The sequence below is a fragment of the Xenopus tropicalis genome, chromosome 8, assembly GCF_000004195.4.
Source record: "Xenopus tropicalis strain Nigerian chromosome 8, UCB_Xtro_10.0, whole genome shotgun sequence".
Classification (NCBI taxonomy): Eukaryota; Metazoa; Chordata; class Amphibia; order Anura; family Pipidae; genus Xenopus; species Xenopus tropicalis.
In genome coordinates this window covers 109,089,910-109,102,962 of record NC_030684.2, presented here as the reverse complement: position 1 = coordinate 109,102,962, position 13,053 = coordinate 109,089,910, and the positions used below count along the sequence as shown (strand labels likewise).

The following is a 13,053-nucleotide window of genomic DNA, read 5'->3' as shown; positions in this document are numbered from 1 at the left end:
GCAAAAATCGTAAAGACGCCGAAAAACTCGCGTTTTTACGCAAAAATCGTAAACACGCCGAAAAACTCGCGTTTTTACGCAAAAATCGTAAAGACGCCGAAAAAGTCGCAAAATGTTCGTTTCCAATCTGAATTTTTCCAATTCAGATTCGAAATCGTGTCTTAGTAAATGAGCCCCCAAGTGTTGAAATGTCTATTGGCACAACCTGCAGTGGGAACCCTGGAATTACCACTATGTTCAGTGTGGCAGGAGCTCTAGGATTCCCCAGTGTCAATAGTTGCACTCGCACTATGCTGAAATGCAGGAGCATGTTTGAATATAAGTACCTTTAATGAACTGCATCTATATATGCACCCAATCATGTTAATATTAGTGTGACCACATTTGCACTTGTTAGCTACCTGCAACCCATTCCAAGCTCAGGCTGTCTTACACATTCCCAACCTGAGCTGTTTTAAAAATAAAGTGGGTAATGCAATAAAAGTATGATGACTGAACCAAGTCAAGTAACCCATAGCAATCAAATGTTTGCTTTAAACAGGTGATCAGAAAATGCTTCCTCTTTAGTGGATTTTATCTTACTAGTCCTGGTGTTAACCTAGTTAGTAGGCTTCAATACCCCTTTCCACTTTAGATGACAGAGAGATGATGGAAGGTGCAGATGCTAAGCAAGTAAAATGACTAAAGTTCCAAATCAAAATATATTTGGTATCCTAATAAATATTTCATACAGAAGCAATGGCCCTGTCATGTAGATTGCAAATTGAATGTGATCTTAAAATAACAGTAACACCAAAATAAAATGAAAGTGTATAAAGGTAACTAGAATATAATGCACTGCACTAGTAAAACTGTTGTGTTTATATTAATAAGCTGCTGTGTAGCCATGATGGCAGCTATTGAAGTTGAAATAGGGATAAATGGCACAGATTACATAGCAGAAACCAGCTCTGTAAGACACCATTGTATACTACAGAGCTTATCTGTAACCTGTGCCTTTTCTCCTTTTTTTCCAGCTTGAATGGTTACCTCTATTTTACCCTTTGGTACTCTACAAATTAATAGTTTTTATTAAATATCAATTTCAGAATACTGAATTTGACAGTGAGGTGCAACAAAATATATAATTTAATGGAAGAAAATAAACTCTTAGCTTTGTACCTGTTGCCCAACAAGCATCATTCGAGGTCCTTCTACATAATATTCTGCTATTTTCTGCCATTCCTCTAGGCTACGAGAACTGTGAGGCGGGTGTGTGATAAGACTGTCCTTCTGGTCTTGGGGGACTGACGCTGGAATTCCATGTTGCAGAATTCTGTAGCGACACCAAAGACATTCTACATAAAAGGCTGCGTTAGGAAAATGTAATATAGGTATGGGATCTGTTATCCAGAGAGTTTCAAATTACGGGAAGACTCCATTATAACCAAATGATTCAAAATTTTACAAATGATTTCTTTATTCTCTATAATGATAAAACAGTACCTTGTACTTGATCCCAAGTAAGATATAATTAATCCTTATTGGAGAAAAAACAATCCTGTTGGGTTTATCTAATGTTTAAATTTGTTAAGATTTATACCATCCCATAGATGGTACAACTTGCAAACTCCTGGACACTGGGCCTTATTTATCAACACTGGGAAAATTTGCACATGGCAGTAACCCACAGCCACCAATCAGTGATTAGATTTTTTTTAGATAGCTGCAGGTATAACAATGAATACAACTATTTGATTTGTTGGCATGGGTTACTGCTCATGGTCAAGTTTACACAGTGTTTATAAATGACCTCCACTGTGCAATGCCTTATAATGGCTTTAAGATTCCTACGCACAATATAATGATGGCATTGGAACTATCCTCCCTTATACACCATGCCCTAAATCTAACTCCAATTACTTCCTCACAGTGTTCTAAGGTCACTGGAGAGTGTGTCAGCACCCTCTGTACTATGCCAAAGATTACACTCTACACAGCATTCTCTGTGTTAAACCTCCTCTATACTATTTCCAAGACTACACTCTGCACAATGTGCTTTGGTCATGGCATAAGTCCTTTTAAAGCATGCATAAGACTGATAAATAAATAAAATCTTTGGGAGAATGTACCCGCCCTTCTAGATAATATCACCAATACCTCAATTGCACAGATATAAAAGTTAGGATTTGCTCTTAAAAACCACGCTGGGTGTATGGATCCTTACTGAAATGTTTAAAAACAAATCATAGCATACAATTAGAAGTGGTTTATAAGGTATCAGCCATTTATATTTATACAATTCTATGCCAGGTGTTCCTAAAATGGAGATGTGCAAAATTGTATTACATGAAGGTGAAAAACACTTAACTCCTGTTGTTTTGCATACAAAGGCAGCACAACTCTGGGTGACAGTTTGTGGTGTCCCCATTCTAAGTGTGCTTTGCATATAATAATTAGAAACCTGCTCTACACTAGGGATCTCCAAGAAGTGCAAAATGTGCTTAATACACACAATGGGTTTGAAGCAAAGTGATTTACTGCAAAGAATGCTTGCTGATTATCCCATAGGTGTTAAAATATAGTAAGGCTGCCCCTCTTTTGGTTTGGAAGATACTTGGAGTTCTATGTGGGATTAAATGGTTGGCGAAAGTAAACACATATCACTCACTTGAATAGTGACATGTGTGGGCCAGCTGCCTGAAGACTTATGGCAGTTCTTGACACAATGGGAATTGAGCATCCCCTGCACGTGCTTTCTGTGAGGGGCTCTTTGTGTGTGCAGGAGGGGCTGTTATGGATAAGTGCTTTCTTAAGAGAGGCCACATTCCTACAGGAGAGATAATCAGTGTTCAACTAATTACACCTGTCTTCAGCACTGCCTGATGGCACATTTGCTTTAGAGGCCTTTGATGGGTTTTATTCCTTTGCTACTAAAGAGTTGGGAATGACTGTGCGTCTATTGTAAGTCTGGCACTTCAAAAAAATGCAACAGAAATATTCAGTGTTAGAAAATAATGGGGGGTCCAATTTTAAACTAAGTTTGCTATCAAAACATTTTTGTATAAGATTTTACAATATTCTCTGTCTCTCTGAAGAGAAAAATGATGCATTTCCCCACAATTCAGCATTCTCCACACTAGAATTCGAGCCTGGGGGAAACTGTGCCAAAAACAGTTGTGGCCGATGCATGCTGCTGCACTACAGCTTGGGTGCAACTGTGCTGAGATTTTAGTGGCTGTAACTTCCACTTTACCTGCGCTTAGTGCCAAACGGTGATTTGGAAACCCTGGAGATACGGACTGGTTTGGAGATGGCAGTAGCTTCAGGGTTCTATAGGAACAGAAGCACTTGATGCAGAACAGAAGGCAGTAAGAAGGCTGTGGTATCAAGCACCAGTATATGGAAGTGCAAAAATTGCATGTTGATGATAATACCTTTAATGAATATGGTTTTATGTGCAACTGACTGTGGTGATTTTTGCAGGCATGCAAATTATAAATGACTCCTTATATACAACATACATATCCATGCAACCAGATCTTACAAAAATCAGCCTATGTGTGGTGACCCATAGGGACTATAATTTGCTTTTACTAAACGTACAGCAAAATGGTTGCGTTGCTTTATACCATGTTTCCAATACTGTTTCACAGCACATGACCATTTAATAAACACTATCTTATTTTACTTATTAGCAAACCTAATATCATTACCCCATTGTTTTCTGGATGTGTGAAAGATTGTGAGCATCAGCGGAACAGTCCTCTGTTGGTGTGCTGGGCAAGCCTTGGTTCACACTGAAGCTATTATGGCCTTTCCTGCCCACTGTGTGATGCACACGCAGAGCCATCTTAAGGGAACTCGGTAAAACATAGCTAGGTGACACTGTGCAGAAGTGATGGATTGTTTGATGTCCATTCTCCCTATAATGCAAAACAAAAAGAGATTGGATGTTTTTGTTAAATAATAAACTTATTGTGATATAAAAAGTATAAGTGCAGCAGGCTACTTTCCAGTGCCATATAAATAAGCCCTTGAACAACAAGCAGGGATCCCAGTTGCTGCTGCCAGTGTGTAACAATGCTAGTGAATTTCAGTACAGGTATTTTTTGTTATCCCCCATGTAGGTAGAAGTGACAGTCCCCAATTTCTACTGGATGCTGGCCAGACTGGATGGAAACAGTATTACAGCAGTATGAAGGAACTTATTCGTGGAAACTATCCAATGACATTAGCAGAGGCTTCCCAGGGGCTCACCTCCTGGAATGACTATAGTCCAAACATTAGGCTAAACCAACCCTTTTTATAGAGTAGGTAACAAATCAACCAAACCAGTTATACCACAGTCACACAGACTGACCTTTGTCACCCTAGGAAATCTGTACAAAAATGATCTTTGTACAATTCATGCACCGTTAAAATAATAATAAAGGAGGCCAACTGACAATATAGTGCTTCCCCCATGTGCCTTTTGATCGCAATGCAATGAAAAGGCTATTGCCTATAGCAGCTGCCGTACCTTGCTGTGTGCAGCCATATCTTGGATCAGAATGCAAATTCAGGGCCTGCATATATACATATGTCCTGAGGGGACAAACTAGGACAGGACTGATATGCTGGCTCCTAATTCAAATGTGTACACTATGACATGGCTTCACAGTAAGGAATTGCAGTTGGAAGTGCCCTTTGCTTTGGAAAGTTAATGATTTGGGGTAAGGCTAAAATGGGCGCAATAATATACTTTCATGACACATTTCTAAAAGGCATGGGGTGTCACCTTCCTCAAGGAGCAAGGGGAGCACAAACTATAACTGTTCTTTAACATTTCCAAAACATGTTAAGGTGACAATACACGGGCTGAAAAAAGCTGCTAATGGTCCGAGTCTGCAGCTTATGAGCCCCTCAGACAGGCCTACCCAACTGATTTCTGGCTGTATCCCATCAATGTGATCTGGGGAAAGATCCATTCATTTAAGTTGCTATTGTCTCTCAGATGGCTTGCTTTAACCGGTTGTGAATTGTGGTAATTGATTGTATGCAGAATGAAACACTCAGGCACAGGAACTAATGGTCACAGGAGTTCCAGGTTAGTAGAAAATTAAAATGGTACAGGATGAGATAACCCAAATGAGTGAATCGGATACCATTTCAGGAGTGGACACTACCCTATTGGAACAGTTACAAGACAGGGTACGCCAATATGAGTAACAGGTAAAAAGGATTAAGAAGGAGAAGTTTCAATGTGATAAGAGTGACTATGATAACTTTATGGTGCATATCTGGCAGGTATGTGATTTTCAGCCAAGTTCCCCACATTATGGATATGGTGACATATATATTGAAACCAGCAATATCAGTTCATTTTACAGATAAGGATGTTACTGCTTGTACCTCAAGTGGAAACTGTGATCTTTCCTCAGCCATTGTGGATCTTAAAGGAGAAGGAAAGGCCAAAATGTTAGGCACCCCCAAGTGACTTGAATCGCATACCTTTTACCCCGGGCTGGTGCCCCTGTTCAGAGAGAACAGCACCAGCCCCGGGGTACCTGCAGCGCTTCCTCCTTCCTGTATCGCTCGCACGCGCATGCGCAGTAGAGTGAAAAGCCGATCTTTAACAGAGAAGTCGGCTTTTCACTCTACTGCGCATGCGCCTATTGTGTTAGTCGCAGCGAAACGAAGTCGGAAGGAGGAAGCACATCGCTCCAGGTACCCCGGGCTGGTGCTGTTTTCTCCTAACAGGGGCACCAGCCCTGGGTAAAAGGTAAGCGATTAAAGTCACTTGGGGTTGCTTAACATTTTAGCACCCCCAAGTGACTTAGTCTTTCCTTCTCCTTTAAGACTGTTAACTTTAAATAGATATTATGCTAAAATTAAAAATAACAATATGAATGTTGTAGCAGATACATCTACTAGTTTCTAGAACAGGATACAATACCATCTTTTACATGATAGCCCTTTAAGGGCATCAACTTCAGGGGCAAGTGAAGTCATGGATATACTGGATGTCCGGTATGTAAGTACAATAAATGTGTTAAAAGATCTAAAATGGGAGTCCCTGGTTGATGATGACAATTGTACTAGGGTAAAACCTAAAAAATGCAAGGGGTGGGGCGGTGGTGGTTCTTGATGTGAAGATGTATGAAAATTAAGTCTTGAGACAGTTACAGGATGAGGAGACATACATTGCATTGCAATTAGACCCCATAAATCAGATCTAAAAGAACTGAGGGATTTACTTATGGCGGGGTATAAAAAAAGGGGTTATCACAGTTATAGCAAATGGTGTAGAGATCTTACCCTTGGTAAAGGTGGGTCTGGGTGCTCATGCTGAAAAATGCTGACAGGCACTCCGGTTTTCCACAAATGAACAAAAATGTCAAAAGCAGCTGATAGTAAATAAAAAAGTTTTAAAGTTTATTTAATCCATAAATAAAAAAAAAAAAGAAGCCTTATACGTTTCGTACCTAAAGGGTACTTAATCATAGGCTAAGTAGCCTATGATTAAGTACCCTTTAGGTACGAAAACCGAAGTGCTTGTCAGCATTTTTTCCTATTTTATAAAAAAAAGGGGATTTAATAAGAGCTTCAATTTGTTGACTGTTCTAGTCCAGGTATCCCCATTTTTCATATTCTTTGGAGAATATTAAGAGGTGCTACATTACAGGAATTGGGGCCCTAAATGAGGGTTTGTCCCAAGGTTATTAATACCACTAGTGGAGAGGCTACCTACTTATCTGAGGGATATCACCATGTGCTTTAAGAAATTAAAGAATGTACAATGGAAAGCATTTTATAGGTGGTTTTCAAAGGATGTGAAAGCTCTGTATTCCAACACAGACCATAATTTGGGTTTTGCAAGCTATTGAGTTTTGGGTTAGGAGTAATGGATTCTTCCCTGATGTACAAAGTGAATTTATCCTACAGTCTGTTTTTGTTTTGTACTCTATTTTTGTTTTGATGGTAGTTTCTGTCTCCAGAGATGTGGCATCACAATGGGTGATTCCTTTGCTCCTACCTATGCCATTCTATTTGTGCGGTGGTGGGAGAGGCTGTGTCTTTGGAGATAGTAACTTATTTATATCTAAGCTGATCAAATTTTATAGATACATTGATGACTGTATAAGGATATGGGAGGGTGAAGGTAGCTCACTCAAAGCCTTAGTGGATTATTGCAGGGCATGGATTTCTTTTGAAACCCATCCTATGGTTATATTGTTTCTTGACATTGTTTTCTTTTGTTTGTGAGAGATGATATAGACTACTCTTTACTGTAAGGCAATTACATGAAATACCTCACTACATGCTGATAGTGGTCATCCCAGTTCTTAAATGAGGGGCATCCAAGTGGGGCAGTTCTTGTTGGTACGGTGGATCTGCTCCACTTGGGATGCCTTTTTAACTGCAAGCCATGGAATGGTGAAACAGGTTCACAAAGCGCGGTTATGATATGTGTGATTTTAAGAATGCCTATGAAAAGTGATAGGCAGGTGTCATTGTGTCATAAGAATACCAACATGTTTCGCAACAGTTGTCCTAAACAAAAGTGCACTCTACCACTTTCAGTGGGGGTGCCTATACTATCAAGTGTAGTGTATGTAAATACTGGGGGGTGCTGTTACAGGACCTAGTTTCTGGACCAGACACACTCGCTTGTTTTCCGTAGAGGGCAGACTATTACGTTATGGGTGTCGAGGAGGCTGTGTTTCGAAATGACAACAAGAATACATCAGCGTGGTTAAGATACAATGGTACTTACCATTGTGGCAGAAGTAGATGTAAGGCTTATTCAGTAAAACATGTTTGCAGGACCTTCACCATCACATTTACGGGCAAGACTTACACCATCAACAGTATTTCAATTGTCTGTCTAAAGGAGTGGTATATGCGACCACATGTGAATGTAGTGCTCATATATGTAAGCAAGACTGCTCATTGTGCCAGCGTGAGGTTTCTGGAGCATCTATCGGCCATTGAACAAAATGATTATAGACTGGCTATAGCTAAGCATGTAGGGGATAAACATAGTAATAGGGCCACTGTTACATTTCAAATTATTGACAATTTAGAATATAATGAGAAATGGCGATGCAGAGAAAAGGCTTTTAGAGAGGGATTTATTACCCCAAGACAATAGATATAAGTGGGGGAATGAACTGTGAATGGGAGATTTCAAGTTATTCATGATTAAGGACTTTTGTGATTTTTTTCTATAAACAATTTTATTATTATGATTTGTATATTTACATATATATTTTTATGTATATGTAAGCATATATTTTAGAAATAGCATACTACTATGTGTGCTCTCTTTGGTTTACTTTGTATAGGCATATGGGAGGGTGAAGATGGCTCACTCGAGGCTTCTCTGGATAGAGACAGGAGGGGTTAATGTTTTTATGGGAGGGATTTGTTTGGGTTTAAACTTCTGTTGTATTTCATAACCATATTGCTTTTGGCAAAGTGGCTGGTAGCTACGAAATGCGTCAAGCAAGTGGTTAATAGGAAAAGCCTATGAGAGCTCCACGTTTTTAAAGCGATTAATAAGAACTTTCTTTTAAAAGATACCCACCCAGCTGATGCTCCATGCTATGTACTACGAATTTGCTTTAAAGGGGTGATTTTTATGGTTTACTTTTTATTTCTAAATTACATTGTTTACATAACAAATAATTCACTCCACCATTTAAAATGTTATTCTTGAACCTACAAATGTATTTTTTTAGCTGTAATATTGGTGTGTAGGTGCCATCTCAGTGCATTGTGCCTGAGTTTGAGCTTTCAGAAGGAGCCAGCACTACACATTAGAACTGCTGTCAGGTAACCTATTGTTTCTCCTACTCCCATGTAACTGGAGGAGTCTCAAGCTGGACTTGGATTCCTTACTATTGAGTGCTTTTCTGATATCTACTGGGAGCTGCTATTTTGCTACCTTCCCATTGTTCTGCTGATCAGCTGCTGGGAGGGGGGTGATATCACTCCAATTTGCAGCTGAGCAGTAAAAAGTTACTGACTTATAATCTCTTTAGAATTAGTCAAAAGGCTGCTTAGTGTAGTATTCCTAGGGGTGTGGTGTTATGTCTCTTTGAGCATTGAAAGCTGAATAGGGCCATACATGGACTCCCTAAGTTTACTCATAGCATGTACAGAGAAATACCCTATACTTTGCACAATTCAGCAGAAAATATGACTTTTTGGGGCCTAATGGTAAATATACGTGTTTCAGTGAGGTTTACTTTTGTATTTCTGTATATTTCATGTACTTGCCATTAAATAGAAAACTGCATTAGAAGGCAGGTGAAAAATTATAGAAAAGTACAGTAAATGAGTTTTTGGCAATAAAATATGGACTTACAGTGTTAATTATTCAAGTATGTGTCTTTTTACTCAATTTTACTCAAAATTAACACCTACTACAGGCAGGCGAAAAATGATAGAAAAGTACAGTAAATGAGTTTTTGCAATAAAATATGGACTTATAGTGTTATTTATTCAAGTATGTGTCTTTTTACTCAATTTTACTAAAGTCTTGGCATGTATGGAATTTCGCTACTAATATACAGTACTATAGCGGTAAAAATGTATTCGCCAAAATATACAGTACTATAGCGGTGAATATTTTGTCACGCAAAACACATTACTATGTATATTTTGGCGGGGTTTTTTTTTCGCGATTTTGTAATCTTGCGACTTGCGGACATTTTGTGGCGATTTTTTAATCTAGTGACATGTGCGACTTGGGGCCATTTTGTGTCAATGAGCCTGCAGCCACCAAACTGAGAGGACATGCCTGGGGTTTCGGACTTGCTACCAGGGGAGAGGCGCTATATTATCAGCGTGCTCCTGCGTGCAGGATATGACCACCCACCGCCGGGGGACTTAGGGGTCCACGAGAGGAAGAGGGCAATCCTGGCCGAGCTAAGAGATGGTTTGCTCGCCGGGTTTGCCCTTGATGTGGACCCCCGCCAGCTCCGGCGTCTGTGGTCCGACCTTAAGCGCAGGAGCCCAGAACTGGTCGCTGAAATTAGAGAAGGTAATTATTGTACTTTATTATGCTTTTACATTATACGTTCAGTAAAAGATTTAGCAAGTAATTTGAACTAACGGTACAAATGTAAGAAATGTCAGGGATGATGAAAGTAACATAGTAAGTTGGGTTGAAAAAAGACATACGTCCATCTCGTTCAACCATAATGCCAGTGAGGAACTGAAATGTTGCTCACAATAAACCTCTGAATATTATTTCACATTTTTGTGACTCCTTGTCAAAATCCTGTGTGTGCTGTCACCCCATGCCTGTCTAGATTTTGTTTTGCCACAGGCACCCAGGTATTATTGTTCCTTATGGTGTGCAGCTTCCCAGCACTTCGTATTGTATATATATATATTTTCAAATACATATGCATAAATAAGTTTAAAGCAGGGGGGAAGCAGCAGGGAGCGGCTCATAGTGTGAGTCATTTGGGGAAGGGCCACAAATGTTTTAGGGGGCCCTGGCTAACAATGTCTGTGTGTCCTTTGTATTGATGTGAGGGTTCACAGGGGGAGGGGCCATTGGGGGCGTGGGAGGAGGGGGGCCCAAAAAATGTTGTTGTGAGGGGCCCCGTTATTTATGATGGTGTATGAATGTATATATATATAATATATTACACAAAATAACATCTTGCAATACTATTTCACAGAACTTCAGCTGGCGCCTCCTCCCCAGGCCCAACCCCAGGCCCTCCAGCCTCTACTGGCCCAGCAGGCTCTACTGGCCCCAGCGGCCCTACCTGCGGCCCCCGAGGCCCATCCACCGGCCCCCGAGGCCCAACAATTGGCCCCAGAGGCCCCAGGACCCAGCCAGGCCCCAGAGGCCCCAGGACCCAGCCAGGCCCCAGAGGCCCCAGGACCCAGCCAGGCCCCAGGACCCAGCCAGGCCCCAGATGCCCCAGGACCCAGCCAGGCCCCAGACGCCCCAGGACCCAGCCAGGCCCCAGAGGCCCCAGGACCCAGCCAGGCCCCAGAGGCCCCAGGACCCAGCCAGGCCCCAGAGGCCCCAGGACCCAGCCAGGCCCCAGACTCTGACGAGGCCGAGGAGGCCATGGAGGCCCCAGACACCCCCCCCTTTACTCCTCCCCCAGTTTGAGCCCACTTTCCCCGGCCCTTGGGTTCCCCCCCCAGCCCCCCGGATGCCAGCCACCAGGTTCTCCTGCCGAGGAAGGCCCACAACATCGGTCCATGCAGGAGGACCTAGACAATGTGAGGGCTGAGCTGGCCCAGCTCCAGGGGGAAGTTGCTGAACTCAGGAGGGACTTTTAGGAACTCAAGGGCAGCAAGCCCTAAGTTTTCCCCCCCACCTTTTTTATTTTAAGTAAAAGTTTTTAGTTTTATACTTTTCAACTGAGTAATGTGTCATTATTTATCCTTCATTGATATGGTATTCTATACTTTCATGTAGTTTCCCCTACACTCTTACATTTATCAGTAACAGCATCAATATGCTATATGGGTTAAATGTTTGCAAATATTCTGCCAACAATTTTGCCTTTAGCCCATTTTGCTGAATAGTAAAACTTGCGTTAATTAGTACGTAGCGTATTTTCTGGCGAGTGTGATAACTGCCAATCCAATGTTTTGTTGCCAGAATAATTGCAATATTATATTTGTCCCCGTTTAATAAAGTGCCCATAACATATTTGCCATTTATTCTGTGTCTAAAATCTCTAACTTAATTTAAACCACTTTAGCAAACGGACCCCTAAGTATTTGGCTAAATATTCTTAAATGCCCCCCCCCCATTTTATTATTTCTAGCACTTCTTTTTTTTCTTACTTAGATTTTTATAATTTTTTGGGGGGTTTTTTGCAAATAAACTTTTATACAGCACCTCTCTAGCACTCTGTGCTCTCCCAGGGCAAAATGTCGCCATTTTTATGCTGCCGATTGTCGCGTATTTCATGCGATAGGTTTGTCGCGACAATTAGCGCATACGATAAATAGCCTGCATGCGAAAAATACAGCGCACGCTATTTACCGCATTGAAATACCGCGCGTAAAAAGGCGCGAGTATGCTTATAGTGAATTGTGCGATAAATCGCCAAAATTAAGACGCAGTAAAATTTATAGCGCACGCTATCAATAGCGCACATTTTATCGCACTTTAGTGAATCAGGCCCACAATCTCTTATATTAATTTAATATTAATTAATATTATTAATTTAATTGAAGGTAGAAAAAACATAGTATTGTATCTGTAAAGGCGACAAGCCTTTCGTATGTGAACACGACTATTGGAAAACATAGGAGTGTTTTTTAGCTGACATTTCAGTAAATCAAACCTACATTCTCTCCTGACTTTAGTCACTGAGGTCATCACATTGACCACTAAGAGATAAACCAGTTTGTGGAAAAATCAACTAAGCTATAAAACTCAATGGCTGAATAGGGTTTACAGCTGTAAAGCATTCCACAAATGTCTGCCGTTTTTTACTGGCCTACAAATCATGTACCTGACCTTTAGAGAGATGTCACCCTTGTCACCTTGCTCCTTTCTTTCAATGAAATTGCATGAAAACTTCAGAATTTAACATGACCAACCTGACAGCTGCCTCGGGAACTTTCCTCACTGGCAAACATTCCCAGGGGTCTATCAGCAGAAAAGAGTTGTTTTTGGCATGTTGCAGGTAAAAAGGTGCATGTTTTTATAGACTCACGTCTCCTTACTGCAGCTATTTATCATTCTTTGTGCTGGAAGACAGGAGAGTGTGGAGCACTGTGTGTGGCCGTTTTACCTGCCTAATGCATGGCAGAAACATGTTCTTTTGTGAGAGTGAGGGGAAAAGTAGAAAATGTCAGTTTGTTTCGGTGCCATTGATAATCTGACAGTAACTATTTATTGAGGGGAGGGGGCTGCTTTTGTCTCTAACTGCTATTTGTATTAATACATAATCTGGCTTAACTGAAGGTGGTTTAGGGGCTGCAGATAAGTAAGGACATGCAAAAGGTCAACAAAATGCCAAGGTACCTCATTAGAAAATGATGTGTGCTGAACAAGAAGATGTTCTACAGTCACCTAATATAAGCCTTACGCAA

At 40.8% G+C, this 13,053-nt stretch overlaps 1 protein-coding gene across 4 annotated transcripts in view; it reads right to left on the bottom strand.

Moving 5' to 3' along the window:
• The window catches only part of ttc6 (tetratricopeptide repeat domain 6), a 62,202-nt gene that overhangs the window by 36,889 nt on the left and 12,260 nt on the right, over nucleotides 1–13,053 (bottom strand). For all 4 annotated transcript variants that reach the window (XM_031891480.1, XM_031891481.1, XM_031891479.1 and 1 more), the window contains 2 exons: nucleotides 3,696–3,905; nucleotides 1,162–1,315 (listed from right to left, as the gene is read on the bottom strand). In XM_031891480.1, coding sequence (XP_031747340.1) covers nucleotides 1,162–1,315; nucleotides 3,696–3,905 — 364 coding nt within the window. The remainder of the gene's footprint in view (nucleotides 1–1,161; nucleotides 1,316–3,695; nucleotides 3,906–13,053) is intronic.